Source organism: Panthera uncia (genome assembly GCF_023721935.1).
Source record: "Panthera uncia isolate 11264 chromosome C1 unlocalized genomic scaffold, Puncia_PCG_1.0 HiC_scaffold_3, whole genome shotgun sequence".
In the NCBI taxonomy this organism is placed as follows: Eukaryota; Metazoa; Chordata; class Mammalia; order Carnivora; family Felidae; genus Panthera; species Panthera uncia.
The window spans coordinates 37,117,388-37,140,562 of record NW_026057584.1 but is presented as its reverse complement, the minus strand read 5'-3'; the positions used below and the strand labels follow the sequence as shown (position 1 = coordinate 37,140,562).

Below are 23,175 nucleotides of genomic sequence, written 5' to 3'. Positions count from 1 at the left end.
AATTTCCTGGTGCTGACATGTGGGAATTCAGTGTTAGTTTCTTTCCCTTTATTAATGTTGTAATCAGAGATGGTTGCCAATTTCTTTCTTCAGTACCATTGAATGTACTTATTCTAGGCTCATATTACTTAGAAACCATCAAACAACAAATACTGAGTTCCTGCAATACTCAAGGAGGTTTTGGTTAGCAGAAGTAGCAGTCTGAGAGCAGAACAAAAGAGGAACATTTTTCAATGCACCTAATTTGCTCCTTTAGCTAACATTCGAATAGTAATTCTCACTCCAAAAATCCCTACTTTCAAGACAGAAAACAAGCTAGAAGAAGTTAGGTGATTTCCCAAATATTGCCGTTAGTAAATAGGAATGTTGGGCTTTAAATCCAGAATTGCTGACTGTCAAAAATCATTCATGGTTTTTAGTCAGGTGATGCTGAACCTCAAATCCATCTTTTGGTGAAGACTTTATTTTTACATTATTTCACAGAGAAATTCAACATAGACTTAAAGTCAGTTTAAATAGCTAAAATGGTAGAAAATAGTATGACACATAAATGACATATAAACACTTAGATGGTGAGCATTTATTTGAAGTGGTTGCCTTAGCCACTGTTTTAAAAATAGGCTCCAAATATTAGCATCTTCTACATGACTTTTTCTGACATAATTCAAAGCTATTATAAATCCCTGTTTCAGATTAGTTATGTCATTTCTACATCTTATTTTGTATGTTGCAAGTAAATTTTATTTATTTCTATGCAATTCTTTTTTTTTTAATTTAAAAAAATTTTTTTAATGTTTATTTATTTTTGAGGCAGGGAGAGACAGAACATGAACGGGGGAGGGTCAGACAGAGAGGGAGACACAGAATCTGAAACAGGCTCCAGGCTCTGAGCGGTCAGCACAGAGCCCGACGCGGGCTGGAACTCACGGACCGCGAGATCATGACCTGAGCTGAAGTCGGACGCTTAACCGACTGAGCCACCCAGGTGCCCCTCTATGCAATTCTTAAAAATATATCCTTTCCACATATTATGTGTTTAAAATACATGTTAAGCAGAGTTGGTTATAAATAAAGTTTTTTCAGATAGCATTGATAATTTATATCATCCCAACACATAGTCTTTTGGGTTAAGAATTGTTTGGAGCCTGATCAGTAGAAAAATGAAATAGTATCATTGTCACTAAATTCGTTCGACATAGAATAGATTAGGTACTGCTCCCTGTTAATAAAACACAAAGTAGGCATAATTCCTATTTCAAATGAATTTTAAAAGCCTGTATCATGGACAAATGTAGCTATACATGAAATTTGTTTCAGTATGTGCATCTGTCAGGTGCATTTCTGATGCGACGACAAAGAAATACCACTGATGGTTAGTCGAATGGAGGATGGTGAGTAATTGCAGCCTGCTACCTTGAGGGGAAAAGCTCACAGAAGATGCACTCCAACGTACAATCATGGACTTATTTTTATGATCATCATGATACAAATCAAGTAAGATATTCACAACCAGCCAATGCTGATTTGTGTGAATATTCCAGTGCTCTGCTTTGAAAAGCACTGTGTAGCCTTGGTTCACAGTCTGCTTTACTTTATGGCATAATGTAGCAGTTGCTAAAAATTGAGAAAGATGAGGTATAATCATGGATTAGCTCTGTGTGTCATCTCTGCACATTACATTTTTGGTTGATTATAATCCAGTTTCCTCCAAACATGTATGCATTAAAGGGTATACTTTTAATGAATATACTTTAGTGTAAACCTAGAAGTGCTGGGGGTGATGTGTCATGTGGTCAGAAGTATAATTCCATGTTTTCTTCCCCACAGAATGCCATAGTGTCTATTAAGGAGTTGTGTGGACTTCCTCCGATTGCCAGTCTGAAGCAGTGTCTGTTGACCTTGTCCTCTCGGCTCATCACCAGTGACAATACTCCCTCAGTCTCTCTTGTGATGAAAGACAACTTTCCTTATCTGGAGCCTTTGGGGGCAGTTCCAGATGTGCAGAAAAAAATGTTGGCTGCCTATGATCTGGTAGGAAATTGTGACTCTATATTTCTTACCTGAATGTGTGTGTGTGTGGGGGAATCATCTGGCAGGGGCTCCTTTGTGTAACTCTGATGAATAAATAACATTGCAGGTGGCAGACAGAGCACACCCACTCAGCTTCCCCTAGGTCCCAGTGAAGACCTCTGAGGCAGTGCTTTGAACCCAGAGCTCCACAGATTACAAATAGAAATTCTCTGCTTTAGCAAGGAATGAATTATTGATAAAGTCTTCAAAAGCACAATTTTTGACCATCTAAATGATGTTAGCCTGCAACATAACCATTTAATTGTATACCTGTAGGAAATGAATTTATGCTTCTCACTGCTGTATGATGTTTGAGACAAAATATTTCTCTGGAATTTATATTTCTAAGATGATACTATTAAATGATTTTTTTCTGACTATATAATGGAGTTTATGTAGCAATTAAATGTAAGGATAGTTATATTTTTGCATCTCCTAATTCCATAAAAAACTAAGGAGCAAATGAAAAATTGGAAAAATTTGTAACGTATATACCAGATAAAGTGTAAACTATCCTTAAAAATCAGTGAGAAAAAAATGGGGAAAAAATCTTATGTCAATTAGGTTTAATTTCAGCTTGATAAAACAAACAGTGCAACACAATAATGGCTTAAAAATACAAAGTTTTAGGGGTGCCTGGGTGGCTCAGTTGGTTAAACATTCAACTCTTGATTTTTTGCTCGTAATCTCATGGCTCATGAGTTTTAGCCCTGCATCAGGCTCTGTGCTGACAGTGTGGGGCCTCCTTGGGATTCTCTGTCTTTCTCTCTCTACCTCCTGCCCCTCTCTCAAAAATAAATAAATAAACATTAAAAAAAATACAGTTGTACTCCTTCAAATAAAAATCTGGACCCAGCCTTCCAGGATGAAACTTCTATAAAGTTCTTAGGATCTTAGGCTCCCTCTACCTTTCTGCTCTACCATCCCTGCAGTGTGACCATTATTCTTCTGGTCCAAAATGGCTGCTGAGGCTCCAGCCATAAAATCTGCATTCCAGTCATCAGAAATGATGAAGAGGAAAAGAAAGTATATCTTCTGCCTTTAAGGACATTTCTCTGAAATAGCATAGATCATTTCTGCTTATATTTCATGAGCTAGAGTTAAAACAGACACACTTAGCTGAAGAGGAGGATGAGAAGTATCTATGTCAAGGGGCTATATGCTCAACTAAAAGTTATCTCTTCTGATACTAAGAAATAGAGGGAGGAGAGTTATTAGGGAATAAAAATAGTCCCTTTTTAATGTTTATTTTGAGAGAGTGAGAGAGTGTGTGTGTGTGTGCATGTGCACACGCACACGTGCACACACACACACACAAACACACACACCAGCAAGTGAGGGAGGGGCAGAGGCAGAGAGAGAAAGTGAGAGAGAAAGAGAGAGAGGGAGAGAGAGAATTCCAAACAGGCTCTGTCAGCACAGATCCCAACGCAGGTATCCCCACAAACCATGAGATCATGACCTGAGCCAAAATCAAGAGTCCACGTGACCGAGCCACCCAGGTGTCCCATAAATATTCTTTACTTCAGAGATGAACAGGCAGTTCATGTATCTCTTCCTCCTAAAAAAAAAAAGACAATGAAAACCTAAAACCATATTTAACCTTAAAATGAGTTATAGGTTAAAGATATTAAAGAAATGTAGTGAGATAGTCCCTCTCATTGGCACTAAAAAATATCATACCTCTGATAGAGAATTTAAGATAATGGATACTCTCACCCATCTACCTCTACTGGGAAAACAAATTGATATAATCTTTTGGGAGAAAAATTTAGCAATAGTATTGAAAATGTTTACCTCATTTTATTTATGTATTTCTTTCCTGGGATTTATTCTAATTTTTTTTTAATGTTTATTTATTTTTGAGACAGAGAGAGACAGAGCATGAACAAGGCAGGGTCAGAGAGAGAGGGAGACACAGAATCTGAAGCAGGCTCCAGGCTCTGAGCTGTCGGCACAGAGCCCGACACGGGGCTCGAACTCACGGACTGTGAGATCACGACCTGAGCCGAAGTCGGCCGCTTAACTGACTGAGCCACCCAGGCGCCCCATCCTGGGATTTATTCTAAAGCAATAATGATATGCGTAAACATTTATGTTTAATAATGTCAACATAGAACTATAGTTAAATGAAATATAGTAAACCAAGATGTACACTCTTGAACCCACTAAAATCATGCATTAGAAGAATATTTAAAGGTATGGAAAACTTCTCATAACATATTTTGTGAAAAAGTCTGTTATAAAAATATACACTATAGGATTTATATTGTATTTACATGTATACATATCTACAATGTCAGCAAAATATTCATAGTAAGTATTTTTAAATAAAGAGAGTGAACTTTATTTTCTTATTTATGCTTTTCTAATTTTTATTCTCTATTTGCCAAACTCTTTACAAGGAACCCAACTAATTTTCATAATTGAATAATATTTTATCATTAAAAAATGACTAGAGGAAAAACATTTGGGATACATATCCTATAACTGAAAAAGAAAAAAACCCCATAGAATGCATTCTCCTTCTGAATTATCATACCTCTTATAAACTGTATTCCATGACTGCTGGGGGAAAAGTTCACCTATTACCTATATCTCATTTTTCATGAAATCAGTTTTTTCATCATAAAAGCAGGGACTGAAAGCTATTCAGTGAATAGGTATAATTGCCATTTAAGAGGCGAAATTAGGGTACTAGTTGCCATAGAGACAGACAGTGGAAATCACTTATTCCTCCAATTCTCTGTGAAACTAAGAAAGAAAAATCATTCCCTGGGAGGGGAGCCTATTCCCCTGGAGCTGGGCTTGGAAAAGGCAGCTTACAAAGCACCTGGACTGTGGTTGGCCAGTTTCCATTTCACATCTCCAAGTGTCCGATGCTGTTTTGTTTTTTCAGTTTTATCTGTGGGAGCTAAATCTGAACATCAACCTTTTCTCATTTGTATTTTTAAAATGCAATTTGTAATTACAGGCTTAGCATGGTTTTCCAAAGCTTAAAGTAAAAGTTGGAGTAGAAAACAGAAATACTTACAATGATATATTCATTTATAGTTCCCTATGGAAATGATTTATGGAAATAATTTTGAGTGTAAATATCCCTATGCCAAATGGCAAAACTCAGAAGACCTTGCAAGTAATTGAAAACTCTTTTGACAGCTCTGCTGGGTTATTTCTTTTAGGGAGGAAGTGGGTAGAAACAGATATAAATAATGATGATATTAGCCTCGAATGTGAAAACACCATTTTTACTTTCTAGGATCTGCATTGTATTGGTTGGCACCTTCAAGCTCTTGATATACTTGTGTTAATATTTATTTTAAAGAAGTCTTCTAAGATACTCTGCAGATCCAGAATGATCATTTAAAACACATAAATCTGATCATGTCACTTTCCTGCCTAAAATCCTACATTGGCTTCCCATTAATATACAATTGAAACTCCTTACTGTGGTCTATAGGGTCATTTATGATCGTGGTGTATAGGGTCATTTATGATCAGGCCTTGCATACCTATCTCACTCCCCTCTCCCAGCCTCCTCTGCCTCTCCCAGCCTCACCCCCACAGTCTTTCTTCTGTTCACTCCCCCCAGCCACATGGGGTTTCTTTCTGTCTTCAATCAGGTCAAGTTTGTTTCCATCTCTGGGTTATTTTATTTGTGGTTCCCTCTGCCTGGAATCTCCTCTTGCATGAATAGTTGCTTCTTATCTCTTAATTTTTAGTTCAAATGTCATATCCTCAGAGAAGTCTTCCCTGGTAACTGTCCCCACTTGTTGCTCTGTCACATAACCTTTTGTATTTCCATCATCCTACTTAGCAGTAATGAAAAATATTTTGCTTGACTTTTTGTTGAATTTCTGCCCTCCTTTCCCCTTCAATTTGAATGTATACTCCATGAGGGCCCAGACCCTGTGTGTTGCTTCCTACAGTTACCTCCCTCATCTAAAACAGTGCTGGCATGGACTATATTGCCAATTAATGTTAGTTGAATAAAAAACAAATAGAAGCATTTATTGTTGGTAGAAACAGTATAGTTCTGATGCCATAATTGGTGGGTTTTATGGTAAATCTTTAAATCTCCTTTGTTTTACCTCTATGACACCACTGTAACCAAACTGTTCTCCGTCTTATACTTGTAGTTAAAAAACCCCTACAGACAAAGACAAAACTACGGAGACTGTAAAAAGATCAAGGGGCTGGAGATGGGCCACAGGGTGGGGTGAGGGAGGGAGGGATGAATAGGTAGAGCACAGAGGATTTTTAGGACACTGAAACTATTCTTTTTTTTTTTTTTTAAGTTTATTTATTGTGAGAAAGAGTGAGAGAGCATGAGTAGGGGAGGGGCAGAGAGAGGGAGAATCCCAAGCAGGCTCTGCATTGCCAGTGCAGAGCTCAATGCGGGGCTCCAATTCATGAACCGTGAGATCATGACCTGAACTGAAACCAACAGTCAGGTGCTTCACCAACGGAGCCACCCAGGCACCCCCACTGAAATTATTCTATGTGATACTATAATAGTGGATATATATCATTACACATTTGTCAAAATTAATACAGCATATAACAGAGTTAACTCTAATGTAAAGTATGGACTTTAATAATACTGTGTCAATATTGGCTCATCAACTATAATAAATGTACCACATTAAAGAAAGATGTTAACAGTAGGAAACTGAGGATGGGCTCAGGGCGTTTATAGGAATTCTATGTAGTTTCAGCTCAGTTTTTATATAAACCTAAAACTTTTTGTAAAAATAAAGCCTAAAAAAATCCTTTACAGACTATTAATAAAAAAAAAGTTGGATGACTAAGGCTGAAGATAAATCCTGGGTGGTGGTGGGGGGGGGGGGGCACGTATTCCAAAATGAACAGCTTGTATGTTCAACTTAGACTCAAATCACTTAAATATTTGGATTTCTCAAAAATGGTAATGAATTATATAGATGCTATCCAAGAGGAAAAGTTGTAACTACTAAAAAAAACATAGAATACATTTACAATAAAAAAAGACCTGAAGTCATTTCTGAACAGATACAAATTTGGCTTATTTCAGTATCAAAAGAAACAAATCAGGCAACAAGTAACCTCCATTTACTGAAAGCCAACCTGCGTGTTATCAAACTATCCTATTTATCAACGGGAAATAAAATGAAAATATTTTAGAAAACATTAACCCTGAGTTCCTCTGCATAGATTTTTTCCCCCTAAATTTAGCTTTTCCCTAATGACCTGAGATGGCTCTATTCCTTATCAAACACTGGCTAATTTAATATTTGGAAATATTTCTTCTTGAGGGTCTTAAAGATTCAGCCTTAAAAGTCATTTTAGTATTAACATTGCAATTATAATTCTATTATAGTATCTGTGTTGATATCAAGAAATCAAATATCAAATATATCCATAGTAGAGTAGGCTTGTTTACATGGCGTAATTTCAGAAGACACCTTCCCTCCCATTCTGTATCTTATTTAAAATATAGGTTTTCTATCTGGTACTTGAAATTCCAAAATTATAATCAATTCTTTTGGGTTAAGACTTTTTATTCTCTTTTAAAATGCCAAAAAAAAGGGGGCACCTTGGTGGCTCAGTCGGTTGAGTGTCCGACTTTGGTTCAGGTCATGCTCTTGTGGTTCACAAGTCTGAGCCCGCATCGGGCTCTGTGCTGACAGCTCAGAGCCTGGAACCTGCTTTGGATTCTGTGTCTCCCTCTCTCTCTGCCCCTCCCCTGCTAGCACTCTGTCTCTCTCTCCCAAAAATAAATAAACATTAAAAAAATTAAAATGGCAAAAAAATAGCTATGAATAATAATACAGTGGGTTATCAGTAATTTGTGGCTTTGAGTGAACGTAACAGACAGATCCTGTCCTACAACAAATTTTTATCTGGGAAAAGGAAAAGATCTTAATGACAGAGTGTTCCCCAAGTCTGGGTTAGCTGAGGGTGAGTTTGCTCAAAGAATTACAATTTTTCCTAAGAACAATGCTGTTTACAATATCCCTTAATACTCTGAATAGGGATGTAGCTATAAACATCTGTCTGATATTTGGGGCAGCTGAAGCAGAGGTGATTTTCCTGATAGCAAATACATGTCCCAGCCAGAGGTGGGATGTGACAGCTTCTGAAAAGCACTAAAGCAAACTGGGAACATTATTAATCAATAACTTAGGCAAGTAGAATGGGTTCTAAAAGCTGAAGGTGGAATTGATGCCTCCTTCCTGGACTAAAGATCCACAGTAGAGGGCTATTGGCATTAAGCTTGCTACATTGCCATTTCAGTGGTCCTGTGGTCACCAGGACAGATTTTCAGAAATTGTCCCCAGGATATAATTGAAAGCCAGAGCACCACTTCTAAGTGACCTGTCCCTTTATTGCACTGTGATTTTTTAATTAATTAATTTTTTATTTTTCTTGCCCAGGTCTCTGAAAGAGTAAGCTTCACTTGCCCACTCTGGATTTTCCCTTTCTCTAAGAAAATTGGGGCTCCTGGGTGGCTCAGTTGGTTAAGCATCCAACTCTTGATTTTGGCTCAGGTCATGACCTTACTGTTTGGAGACTGAGTCCTGTGTCGAGCTCTGTACTGACAGTGTGCAGCCTGCTTGGGATTCTCTCGATCCCTCTCTCTCTGCTCCTCCCCCACTCATGCTCTCTTTCTCTCTCTCTATTTGAAAACAAACAAACAAACAAACAAACAAACAAAATATCCACTGAAGTAGGAAATATAGAGTCACTGTCAAGTCTTTTAAGGTTGCTAATGCAATATAATTATGTTTTACAAATAAAAATGATGTAAGGTTTTGTTGTTGTTGTTGTTGTTGTTGTTAGGAATAGTCTAATTCTTGGGGCTGTTAAAAAATGGAATTGGTTACCTAAAGAGCTGCCCAGTGTTAGAGCCAAGCATGGAGATACTTAATTTTATAAACATTGACTGAGTTCCTCCCATGTGCAAGCCACTGGTTTGAATGCTCTGGAAGGTATAGCAGATGCTGTGTTCCAGCAGCTTACAATTAGGGCAGGTGACGTGGTAAGGTCCATCCCAGGCCTATGAGTCTGTGGCTGGTGATCTTCTTATGTTCTTTATCATTTAACATGAAGTTGCAACAGTGGGCAATTTCATTGGAAAATACTTTATAATTTCAGTAGGACACTGTCAAAATTAGTTTGTTTTAATAGATATGACTTTTTTCTCTCTACAATAGTATTTGTATGCATGTCGATTTCATATTATTTTTGAAACCCATCTTTAGCCCCAACCTTAATGTTTTACTCTAGTCACATTGCTACATTTGAATACAAAACATTCTTGGGTGTCTAAAGAACCAACATCAAAAATTTCATAGGTCAAAAACTGGTTCATCTTCTTATTTCCTAGGTATTCATTTACCATCTCCAGACCACTGCAAAAGATACCACCTTGCCAATCATCCTCAGTTCCTCTAAATCATTTCGAATGCTTTCTCTCTGTTAACTCCAATAAGGTCTTTTAATTTATAATTCAATATTAATGAGATCCACTGCTTTTTTTCCTCATGTTTTTCTCATGTGTCCATTTTCTTTTTTTTTCTTTTTTGAGGGAGAGAACGAGAAAGAGAGAGAGAGGGAGAGAGAGAGAGAGAGAGAGAGAGAGAGAGAGAGAACATCTTAAGCAGGCTCCATGCTCAGTGTAGAGCCTGATGTGGGGCTTGGGATCATGACCTGAGCCAAATTCAAGAGTCTGATGCTTAACCCACTGAGCCACCCAGGTGCCCCATGTATCTATTTTCTTATATTGACTTAGCCAAGGTTCTTACCAGACTCTCTTCTTCTCCTACCTGAATTTTTCAGTAGGTTGACTAGTCCCTCATTTAGTCTCTACCTTTCCCTAATTCAACAATTGGAATAATCATTTCAAATTCTATTTTTGAGCTTTTACTAGACTTGCAAAATCTTTGCCCACCAGTGCTGGCTGTTTTGCCAATCTCATTTCCCATTTCCTTCTGTTTGAACCCTCTCCTTCAGTCAAGCTGATATATTTCCCACCTCCTTTTTATTTTCCATCCTTTGTATCTCCTTTCTATATCACCTAGAATGCCTTCTTAGCCTTAGTTCCCCCTCCATCAATCTAAGTCCAGCCCTTTGTCCTAACTTCTCACAAAATTGACCTTATTAAGAAAAAAGTCATTTATTAATTTATTCATAACATTCAGTACATACCAACTATAAAGAACTTTAGTAGATTTTGTACAATACAGAGATGAATAAACAGAGACAGTTATCAGCACAAATAGCTATTTGTAAAGCATGATGGGTCTTTGACTCTTTGACAACAAAAAACAACACTTTCTCTTTCAACATATCATTTTGTATAAGTCATTAAGCTTTTGATTAGTCAACTCAATAAACAGGTCTTAGACACGTTACTGTGCAAGTTGCTGAGGGGGAGAAATGGTATGAATCAAAATTTCTATCCTTGAGAAATAAAAAATCCTGATGAGAAGGCAGGACTTAACGCCTTACAAGGGCAGGAACAGTGGGCTGCCTGGGTGGCTCAGTGGGTTTAGTGTCTGACTTCAGTTCAGGTCATGATTTCACGGTTTTTGAGTTCAGGCCCTGCGTCAGCTCTGTGCTGACAGCTGGGAGCCTGCTTTGGATTCTGTGTCTCCCTCTCTGCCCCTCCCCACTCATACTCTGTCTCTCTCTCTCAAAAGTAAATAAACATTAAAAAAATTTGAAAAGGGGGGCAGGAGCAGAGACATACAACGTCTACATAGTGGGGCAGATGATGTTTTATGTCCTGAAGTGGATGGAGTCTAAGGAACTTACGTACTACGATGGACTTTTCACAGTGACTTGTAATACACCCCACTCGCGTTTCCACTCCATGCCCCACAGAATTTTATTTGCAAAGAATTTTTTTTTTGAAAAACGTTCTGTCTCTCTAGAATGTTTTTATTTTCACTCACCTCTCCCTTCTCTAAAGAAGCCCTAGCCTTTCTGTCCAGGGTCTACTCCAGAGCACTGGGGAGGTAATTCAAGGATCTATGGCCCTTGTTACTCATGGGCAACTTATTTGTACATTCTCAGGTTATGATAGAACCTTCATAAGAAGTAGCAGATACAAATGAGAAGTCCCTATCTGCAACTAATTTCAAAAGAAAAATGCTGTCCAACCTTTATATGATTTTTTTCTTCAGATAGCTGAATTTTTTCTTTTCTAATGTTCTGACCTGTCTACTTTTTCATGAATCATCAAGAAGTATTTGCTTAACATATTTGGGCTTTTTCAGTGTTTTAAATTAATGTGAAAACTTTTAGGTAATTAGTGTTTTGAATACAACATTCAGAGGCGGAATACTTACAGGAGATTGCAACTGAAAAATAAGCCCAAAGTATTCTCTGAAGGTGACTTCTGTGCTGAATTATTTAACATTAACATAAAAGTTAAAACTTTACTATGATAAGAGCAACAGATTTTCTGACGATATAAAAGAAAGCAAAAACAATCTTGAGAACGTGGGTCAATGGTTATTTAATCTTCTACTAAGTCAGTTGGGGGTATGATTTGGAGAGCAGTTGGTTTTGTTAGCATGATCAGGAATCTAGCAAAAAGAACTAATTGCTATCTTTAATTACTCTTGTAATGGAATCAATATGCTGCCAGGTTATCAGTTAAGCCAAACATAATGGGTTGTCAGTGTTATTACAAAGATACATTGAGGCTCAGGAAAGGAAAAAGTTGTGGTATGTCTCTCAATATAATTTTACTTATTGAAATCAATTTAAATTGAAATTAGGTAAGTCACAGATACTCACCTATCACTCTCTCATTGTGAAATTTGTGTAGAACTTTATATTGGTTTGCTTTTCGAAAAGCTAATTGTGTACTAATAGAATGCAAAAAAAAAAAAAAAAAAGAGCCTGCTGGTAGGTGCTCAAATAGAGCTGCTTATTTAAAAACAAGGTATCATATGCTCAGTGCATTGAAACTTCTACTTGTGGGTGTAGCAATGTCTTCTGATACATTTTTTGCATATTGGGGGAAGTGTCAACATCTTGAAGGTACATTTCCACTTGGTACCAGCATTCCAAGGACACTGGACCTCAGAGGTGAATCAATAAGCTGTCTGCATCACAGGCTAGATCTCTGTGAAATATTGTGCATGCATCCTCAAAGTGTGCTTTGCATTTCTGAAGACTCAAGTGAAATTCTGGAGATGGTTCACAATGGTTAGTAACCTGACAATTTTTTTATGAATGAACTAAAATTTAAAATTTAATCATAGTGTGAGATAAAAACAAACATTTCTAATGATTATTCAAGATATAGCTGACAACTATATTATGGAAATAGAACATCTGGAGAAAAGAAAAGGTAAAATGATCCCCCTATGCAGACAGCAGCTCCCTGAAGTAGATCTTATCACTGTCATGGATGTGGAGACAAATGTTTGGCCTGCTCCGTGTGAGTTCTCTTGTCCTGTATCATCATGAATGAGGCTTGAAAATGTAACATAGAGTTAATCCCAGGACAGAGAATACTTTGTTGCATACATCAAATGCAGTGGACTTCCAGTAAGCTTGCAAATGTTCTGGCCTTATATGTGTATCTGTTTCACTGAAATTAACAGTCTCAATGAGATTGACTTTGCTCAAAATCAACAGATGCCAATTTATTAACAATCCATTGGATTTAAAACTTTTAAAGAAATTAAAAATTGAAGGAAATTGTGTTCATTCTAGTTGGCAAATGTATATGTAAATATATATTTGATTTTAAAAGGTATCAAGTTTGATAAAATTTAAGTCTTACTTCAAGTTTTTTCTTTTTCTTTTCTTTCTTTCTTTCTTTCTTTCTTTCTTTCTTTCTTTCTCTCTTTCTTTTTTAGAGTAAGAGAGCCTGAGCTGGGGAGGTGCAGAGAGAGAGGGATAGAGGGAAAAATCCCAAGCAGTCTCCAAACTGTCAGGTCAGAGCCTGATGCAGGGCTCAAACTCACGAACCGGGGCATCGTGATCTGAGCCAAAATGGAGTCAGAGGCTTAACTGACTGAGGAACCCAGACGCCCCTCAGTCTTCTTAAGAGGAGAGAACAAAATAGGTCTAGAGCAGATTGGCATATTCTTAAGTGATTAACTTTCCAAATTTGATAACTCCTTCCTGAAAGAGCAGTAGATGCCACTGAGTATATTTCTCTCTAGGTTTGATAGGAAGAATATCTATGTTGGTTGATGCCTGCTGCAAATTAGACGTGGAAGGAGAAGTAGTCAGGGAAACATGTATTTTTATGATACTTTACTTGGTGAATTTTACTTTATTAACGTTTATCACAAATTTGTACTTGCAGTAGAAATTCTGCACTTTAATATAACATCAGTATCACAAAGCAACTCATAAGCTTAGATCTGCTCCTCATGAGCCTCGGTTCTAGTCTAAACTATTTCATTGACCAGCTGTTTGGTTTTAGGAAAGCCCATGTAGGCTCAATTTTTTCTCTTATAAAATGGTGTTTTCCATGATAGATGGTCCTGAAGGTGACTTGTAAATATAAAGTTCTGTGGTTCTAAGAATTTGAATATACTCAGGAGAAAATTGGAATCTGTGGAAGGTTTATGAGTCATGATATGACAAAAATTGATCTTTTTAGTACCATTCAGTGGTTACATTGACTCTGCAATGATCCCAGGCAATTAAATTCCCTATTTTTAAAAGTTGTTTAAAAATTTATTTTGAAAGAGAGAGAGAGAGAAAGAGAGGGACAGTGTGAGTGGGGGAGGGGCAGAGAGAGGGGATGAGAGAGAATCCCAGGCAGGCTCCACACTGTCAGCTCAGAGCCTGACGTGGGGCTTGAACTCATGAACTGTGGGATCATGACCTGAGCTGAAATCAAGTGTTGGATGCTTAAATGATGGAATTACCCAGGTGCCCCTAAATTCCCTATTGAGAAGAGCTGGAAGCACAGTTTATTCACACAGGTAGGACACTTTGGCCCATCCCTGAGTAAAAGCATTACTATCCCCCTTTGGTAAAATTTTTATTTTATTTTATTATTTATTACTTTCTTAATGTTTATTTTTGAGAGAGAAAGAGAGACAGAGCACTAGTGGGGGAGGGGCAAAGAGAGAGTGAGACGCAGAATCTGAAGCAGGCTCCAGGCTCTGAGCTGTCAGCACAGAGCTCAACGTGGGCCTCGAACTCACGAACTGCGAGACCATGACCTGAGCTGAAGTCGGACGCTCAACTAACTGAGCTGCCCAGTTGCCCCTAAAATTTTTATTTTAAATAAATGATTTTGGTCTTAACTGAAAACACACCGCTGATTAGGACACATCTAATGCTTAAAGAAATGCTAATCTCTGTCTGAATAAGTCTTCTATTCTTTTAGATTCAAAGCCATGGTAAGGAAATAAGATCCATGAGGCGATATTCATGTGACAGAACCAAAGAAAAACTCTTTGTATTACTACAACAGACAGAGGCAACTGGGAGCTGAGGCTGAGACCTCCATGTAAATCCAGGATGCTGCCAGATTCTATCAACTGAGTCAACCTACCTTTGGCTGAATAAGTACACTGACTACCCAGCAAGGAGATTCTATGAGGACATGCTTCTCACCTTCTCTCCTTAGCTTTTGCATTTTACATTTCATTTCTGTCAGGATCTGTAGAGACCTAGGAAGGAGATTAAACTCAAATCAACCATTTTCCCTTCTTTACAACTTAGATATAAAGCCAAGGGGAGAGGTTGAAGTTGTTGATTTAAATTTGGTTTGGAATTATTGGTATATTTTGGCCATCTATCTTATTTGTTTTCCCTACAACTACTAACTGAAAGTTGACTGCAGAAAATAGAATAAAATTATTTTTCTAAATACAATGGAAGCTGTTACCATAGAGAAAATGATCAAAAGCTCTTATGAGAAAAGTCCATATGAGCAATGATATTAAGTTCTGGGAATATTGATGATGAGTATTTTCAGGGTAATAGTTAGGACTTTTATTACTAAAGGATTTCAGGTTATCCTGTAGGAATCTCACTGAGATATTCTGTGTGGAAAATTAAATCACACTTGACTATCTCACTACAAAGTGATCTGTTAGACAATGGGAAATACAAACTTCTTACACTATGGGGTGAACAAATATTTATTTGGGGGATTTTTAAGATAACTTGAATCATAGAGTTTATTGAATGTTTTGGTCCTGGTTTATTTTACCTTAAATAAGTAATAATGTTTAAAAATGTATTTTCTAATACTTGAGTAGTGTATTTTCTATAGGTATAATCCTATTAAAAGGATTATTTGAAGGGGAATTCAGAACATATTGGATTACAGAAAAGTGGAGAAGCCTAGAAAAAAAGACTAGAGATAAAAAGAGAAATAAGAGTTCAAAAAGACAATTATAGGTTTGAGAAGTGATCAATAATAAATAAAATACTTTCTTGTGTGTAAATGTGTGGGTAATTGATATGTAGAAGAAATAAGGATCACAGAGTTAGATAGGGAAAAGGTGATTCTATAAATGAATTGATGTATCTGGGGATATAAAGGTAAATGAGTAAATGATCTACTAGAATTACAATTTACTGGAGAAATGAAGTGTGAGAGATAATATAAGTAAGCAGTTAATTGTAACTTGATATAGAAAATAAGACATTCTGTAAACAGACTAACAAAATAGAATGTTCTTGGGATTTGGAGGTGAGAGGTGGAGAGGAAGGGAAATCAGGACACCAGTGGAAGAGGGGGGCACTCGAGTGAGTTTTGAGGCTGATGGGATTTTGACCAAGGGAGATGGCTTATTCAGAAGACTTTCCTAATAGAAAGAAATCTGAGGAAGGAGGAATAAGTGGGGTGTGTTTGGAGAAGTGTGAGCCACACCTGGACCTGGGAGAATTGGGAAACCATAGGGGAAGAGGCTGCTGAGGCAAATAAGAAGACTCAGACTTGGAGTTAGAAAATTTTACATCATCTAACAGGCAAAGGAGAAAATAACAAATCTGGGAAGTAGCTAGTGCTATGCTTTTGGACAATGATTCTGGAAGTGATATTTGGAAGGAGTGAGGTGGGAAGGACCAGAACCTGTCAGTAGCCAAGAGGGATTCAAAGCCATCTTTGAGTGTCTCCAAGGGAGTTTGGGGCGCATTTGGAGAAAGTAGGAGATCTACACTTTTTGGCAGGAGTAGAGGTGGGAATGGGGTGAGACAGGGAAAGTAAAATGGAGGATAACAACATTTGAGCTGTCTCTGGAAGGATAATTAGAATTTGAAAGATGGCCCAGAGAGTGAGAATGAAGGCTTAAACGAGGAGTGTTGTGATAAAGAAGGAAGCAAAGGGATAAAAGTGGCAGGTTAGGCAAGACTTGGTGACTGACAGAATGTGGGAGCTCACCTTCTGGATGTAGTGAGGCAGAGTGTGTTGGTGATCTGAACCTGGGTGTCTGGAAGAGACAGAGAATGCTGGAAATTACAGATACAGCTATCTGATAGTAAGCATCTCCACCTTATTTGTTCTCTGCAGAGAGCACACTCAAAGGAGTGACTAAATGAGTAAATGAGGGCTTTGGTTATAAAAGTATGGGTATGGGTTAGTAAAGCATCAATGGGCGGTGAGCACCACAGGTATACCAACAGTAGAGAGCTGTCATCACTTGCAGACCTAAAGGAAAAGGGGAAGGAGCCATTCCTGGCACTCAGTAATATGGTACCTGCCAGAACAGGGCCACTTGACAGGAGCTGTGGCCTTGTAGAGAGGAAGCTATGGAGCCACAGTCTGGCAGGGAGGGGATGATCAAGGAGTAACTGCCCTAAACCTCTCTCCTCCCACCTCCTGTCCTGATCCCTTGCCGGTTGGTCCCATTGGCCAATCCTAACAGGAATCAGAGGCAAGGGAGCCTGCTTGATGTTGCCCACAGAGATCAACTTCCCCAGCCCAGAGCATAGCAGAGAGGGGATCTAGAGAGCCGAATAGAGAGGGCCCAGCAACTCCTCAGTAAAAATATTTTGAGAATTTATTCATTCATAAATGATACAAACTCAGTAACATACCAATTCATACAGTGTAAAAGAAATCAAGAATAGAAATCAGCGTTGGATTTTAAAAGTTTTACTTATGAATAATAGAAATAAATCTTTTTGCTCTTCCAGTGTGATTGAATATGTTGATCTGATCCGACTGTCATTGTTCTCACTTGTCAGTGTTGCTGAGAAAGAAATCATGGCGTGAATAGAACCAGGAGCTGCTCTGCTATCTTCACGTTTTTGCTTGTGCTTCTGTAATCTTCATTTTCCTTTCAGGAATGCATATTTGGAAGGCTTAGTTTATCTAGAACAAGAAAATATAAGTGGTACTTACTGTACTACTTTACAGCCATATGTAAGTTGAAATATTCTGGAAGAAACTAATAAATGAGTGCTGTTGTCAGCCCTCACCTAAGGTGGAATTACCTTCTTCGTCTTACCTCAGTTCCCACCTTAGAGATACTTGACCTTGATTTGGCAAGGGGGGCAGGATCAATCTGTAAAGCTTAATTTCCTTGCTAGTTTTGTGGGTTAAATAAATGTGAATAAAAGTCCTCATTGTTTCTCCTCACACCTCAAAGGATTATCTTGTGCCCCCCGCCCCAGAGTACATGTACCTCCCTACTTTGGAAACCACTGCTATACACCGTTGGAGGTATGAGTCTGGAATTTAGGAGAGAGCTGAGCGTTGAAGATGTTGGCTTTGAAGGGATCTGCATGAATACAAATTTCATAGCTCTAAGCACGGATGGAATTGCTAAGAGGAGAGATAATGATGAAAGGAAACAGTGGAGAGCTTAGGCCAGGCAGCTGGGAGGATTCCTACATGTATGGATATAAACAAGGAGAAAGAGGTAGTACAGAAGTCAGAGAAAGAGCAAAGCATGAAAAGAACCAGGGTCCCAGAAATCAAGGAGGGCTGATCAGAGGTGTCAGCTGCTGAGTTGGGAATGAATGAAGACCAAGGATTGGCCAGGTGTGGTTGATTATGAGGCCAAGGTTAAACTTTGAAGGTCTTGGTGGAGTCTTGCATGAGTCAAAACAATGAGTGCAGGCTAATTTTTAAAGGAAGGATTAATGAGGACAACCATTCAAAGGCCAATAGAATATTTATTATTGTTTTTGTTTGCTTACTTTAAAGTAGGAGATGTCGTGTGGAGAAGGGAAAAAGGTGGGAGAGAGGTAGAAATTTTGGAAAAAAAAAAAAGAAGGAATCATTAGAAACAGATTCCTGAGGGAAGCAGTAGAGATGGGTTTGAAAGTCTAGGTAGAAGGGGTAGCCATGACAAAGAGGATACTTCCTTCTCAGGTTGTTACAAAGGGGCTATGGTGTTTTTGGATGCAGAAATTATATTCCTTTTATACTCAACACTGAGGAGATACTTAGTAAAATACTGCAAAGAAAACTGGCCACAAATTAATAGTTTCTTAAAATCAAAGAATATGTTCTCTACTGAGAGCAAAACCAAGGGAAATGAGTGTAAGATGTCAATCAAGATTTAATAAAGGAAATTATCAATCCTGTTACTTTTTTGAGTTTTTCTTAAAAAGGGCAAATTTGAATCTGGTTGAAATGGATTGATTATGGGCATGCTCACACATTTTTTTTTTTTTCTGACAGGCTGGGCCAGGTGACTTTGGAAATGCTATATTTTATTCTCAAAAAGATTGCAAGTATTTGAAGACATGCATTCTCTCCTGGAGTATGGGCAGGGCAGACAAAATCAGAGGGGTGCTATTTTTTTCATGACAATAAGTGGATGCCAGGAAACTGCAATTTTAATTCCAGCTTGATAATTAATTAGTTCTATTTTTTGGACAAGAATCTTAACTTCTATAACTCTTCACTTTCTTTTTTTCTAAAACCAAAATTAAGGGGGTGGCCATGATATCTAAGATTCTTTTGGTCTTAAAATTAAATGATTCTAAAAATGTATATCATATTACCTATTTTGCTTATGGTAAAGTCACAAAATATGTCCATTATTTATGAATGTTTCCCTTGCTTGAATTTCATGAAAATATTTTGTCTACTACTTAACTATTGCAGCATATAACTTTTGAAAGTATAATAAAACTCAATTGATGTTGCATGCATGGATGCTAAGCTTAGAAAATACTGAATCAGATTGCCCTCATATTTAATCTTTTTCTGCTTATCAGTTTCATTCACTTGGAAGCTTTAGTCAGGCCACTATTAGTCATTTCGTAAATTGTTATTCACTAGCTTTCCACTTCCTTTTGAGAGTTGAAAGAGTTAATGCAGTTAAAATGTTTGACTCAGTCTAGAACTTCTTGGGTATCTATTTTTATGGTTTTGATGGTCAATTTAACTCTCCAAATAAGTTACTTTCAACTACTACTTTAGGCAGAAAATATGAGTAATTGAATTTTGTTTGGTTGAATTAATTATCCTATTTCATTCATGCATTTGAGTAGACTTCCCTGCTAGACTCTGAGCTCCATGAAGCTAGAGATGTGTCTGTTTTTACTCCTTAATGCATCATATCCCATGTACTTACCACAGTGCTTACACATAGTGTCTGCTCAGTAGATATTTCTTAAGTGGATGATATGATTTTACTTCTATGGAGTTGTTAGGCATTACAAATTTGTGATTCAATATTCTTTTCCATTTAAAATTTGTAATCATAAACCACTTTATATTTGTCAGTGATCATACAAGACTAATCTGTTCAACAGCACTTAATTATGAAAGATGTCTTACCCCAGACCTTCATGTCCACTTTGTATTCTGCCTTAAAGTTCCTTCAGAATATTCAGACACACAAAACACAGAATATCCAGATGAGATGGGACAGCATTTATTGGGGGTAGAAGAGTGGCTGGAAATTCAAGAAGTGTTAGTTTGCCTCTTGGTTGCCTTTCTTTAGTCACTTCTTCAAAAGGGCCCCCAGGCCTTGTCATCCTGATCACAACTTCTTTACTGATTATCATCTTCCCCCTTCTTCACGTACAGATTTTTCTTTTCTCCATCTCTCCAATAGTTGCCTTATTTCCCCTACTTCATTCAGTAGATTAATTATTTCTTGGACATTTTTGCTTTCTATCCAAACGTAAAGGTCAGGGCAACCATTTCGGTGTTATTGCCTACAAGCTCTGTTGAATAATTGGTGTCTCTGAAATCTGACCCACTCCTCATTCTTGCCAGTGGAGCTGGAGCCCTTTTTGAGGGAGGACCAGACCTCCACCATTTTGGGGCCACTCAAATCCAAGCTGCTAACTTCACTGATGTGTTCAGTAGTCCTTTAACTCATTACTAGGTGATGCCTTATTCTGATTCTTGTTGCTATTGTTCCAGTACCATTTGCCTTATTGTTGCAGTTACATTTGGAGTGAGGCGATGGAATAGAGGTGCTCCTGAATGTGATCTGGGGCTGAAAGAATGTGTATACATCTATTTAGCAATTACTTATTTGGCACTCATGATGTGCCAAGCATGTTACGTGACTGAAGCAATTATAAGGTAGGTGCCTCTAGTGGTAGTGCTAGAATGAATGGGGGTTGGAGCACACGTTATCCCTCTGTCTCCTACCTCTTGTGGTCAGGGCCATGGTTCCCCATTACTGCCAGCATCAGGAGAGTCTCTCTGTGTGTTGTCTTTCCAATGAGTCAGTTTAAGGACTGCTAACAACCACCTTTTTTTATTTTTGTGACAGATGATTCAAGAGAGCCGGTTTCTCATAGAAATGGCAGATCCAGTCCAGGAAAAGATTGTGCAGTGTCAGAAAGCAGGTAATCCCCCCCAACTCCTGCCCCATTTCATTTAGAAACTTAATGATAATTCTTGGTAGATTTTTCAAGTTTCCATTTTTACTCTTAAAATTAAAATATTTTATGCCATAGTTTAGCTATAAATTTGAGTTAAACTTAAGTCTTTGTTTAGTACAGAAGAAGTCTTGGTGACAGTAGGTGGGTTGTATGTACATAGGGGGGTAATGTCTGAAGATGTCTAGAGAGGTGAGGGGTTCTGAATCTACTTTTGTGGTTTTTACTACACATTGCTCCTTAAGAACCACCTCATTTTTACAATTTGAACCATAATCCTATTAATCTTCTAGGCTTTGGCCTCATTTATTAGTCATCCTTTTAAATTTATTCTTTCTTTAAGGATAGGATGGATCACATCTCTGTGAGGGTACCCCTTTGTTGATTTATATTCACCTTCATCCATACTCTATACTTTTGTCTTTCTTGGATTTATATTCTCCTTGATTCCAACGCACAATAATTAGGATGAAGGAGATGACAATAATGACAATTGCTTGATATATTGGCATATGATATACTGTGCAAATACACTATGTTGCTTAGTCCTTATAACAACTCTACAAGGTAATCACCATTATATCCAATTTGTAGATGAACCATCTGAGATTCTGAGAGATTGAGTGAATCACCCAAGATGCCTATTAACACAAGGTAGAGCTGACCTTTGAACCCAGACCAGACTTTAAAAATGGTTCTCTTTGCTGACTTGGTCCACAGACTTAACTGTTTCTGTTGACAAAAAGCACAGAAATAATCCCACGTACTTATATAATGCTCCTATATGTGAGGCAGTACTTTGAGAGCCTTATATGTGTTGACTCATTGAATCTTCACCACCATCCCTTGAGGTAAACACTCTTGTTATCACCATCTCACCAGTGAGGAAACTGGATCACAGAGAGGACTTGTTCATGCTTATGTAGCTAGTAAAGTGGTAGAGCCAGAGGGTAAGCCGAGCTCCACAATCATGCTCTTACAATGTGCTGTATTTGTGATGTTAACACTAAGAAGGTTAATGTGGTTTTGGGCTACGTTAATAAAAGTAGAGTAATTAGAATAAAGAGGGTGGTGGGCTACTTCAGCCTTGTGGGCTGCCTCCCTACCTTGTGTGGGCTGCTTCAAGCCCACTTTGAATATGATGTTCCTACAAGCTCTTCTGGATGCAATGCAATATGCAATATGCAATCTTCCTGGATGTCATATTTAAAGAAGAGACATTATTAGTGAAGCTGAACCATGCTAGAATGGTCAATCTGGAGGAGAGAAGACTCCAGTGGACTTTAACATCTTTCTTCAAATATTTAAAGGGCTGCACAGTGGAAAAGAGGTTGGACCTAGCAGGTCTGGATCTAGCTAGCACCAAGGTTCCAGGGAGAGAGACTTTGGCTTGACATAAGGTATAGCTTTCCAAAGATGGCATAAGCTGTCCAGAAGAAAGTGTGATTCCCATCTCTGAGGATAGTGATATCTTTTATAGTATTCAAGCTTCTTAAGAAATAGTTGAGCTAAACATAATTTTAAGGTCATTCTCAAATATGAAACATTTAGGTATTTCCAGGAACTCTATTTACAAAACATGTTTTTATTTTTACTCAACATTTGTCGGTTAACCTTGTTATCCACATGGGCTCCAGGATCTACTGTCAATCTATGGAGATGGTTTATAGGGAAAAGTAGAATAAGTGCATCTATCACATATGGTTATCAGTTGCACATTACACTGTTTCATGTAAAAACCAGGTAGAAGACAAACAAGACATATGTACCCTCTTGGAAGAATTTGGTTCTTAACTTCCTTCTTATGTCTTTATCTATGCCTCCTGGCTGTTTCAAAGGTAATTTGGTCTAATGCATCCATTATTGTTAGTTTGCCCCTAAGGACAGCCATTGGTGGGGATGAACAGAATGAGGAGGAACATTCAATTCAGGGATTTCAAAATTATAAGAGAAGGGCAGGCATGGGAAATAATAACATTTTTCATAATAAAATGTTTTTCTGAAATAGCATCATACTAAGAATTCTTACATGTTCTCTTTTCAAAGGGATGGAATTTCACGAGGAACTTCATAATCTAGGGGCGAAAGAAGGCTTGAAAGGAAGAAAACTCAACAAGGCGACTGAGAGTTTTGCCTGGAACATTACAGTATTGAAGGTAAATGAAATTCCCAGGGACCTTCTTTGCCTTTATTATTCTTCTCCTCATGTCTCCAAAGTCTAGAGAAACATCGGTGGTTAAATGCAGTGATTTGAATTTTTAAGTAATATGTGGCCTAAATCACCAGGTTCATGCTCTAAGTGATGAGGAGATTGACATACTTTTT

The 23,175-nt window shown here is 37.8% G+C and overlaps 1 protein-coding gene across 1 annotated transcript in view; it reads left to right on the top strand.

Annotated features, from left to right (window-relative positions):
* Positions 1-23,175, top strand: part of PLCL1 (phospholipase C like 1 (inactive)) — a 334,466-nt gene that overhangs the window by 259,047 nt on the left and 52,244 nt on the right. The window contains exons 3-5 of the mRNA XM_049615203.1: positions 1,828-2,031; positions 20,742-20,817; positions 22,897-23,006. Coding sequence (XP_049471160.1) covers positions 1,828-2,031; positions 20,742-20,817; positions 22,897-23,006 — 390 coding nt within the window. The remainder of the gene's footprint in view (positions 1-1,827; positions 2,032-20,741; positions 20,818-22,896; positions 23,007-23,175) is intronic.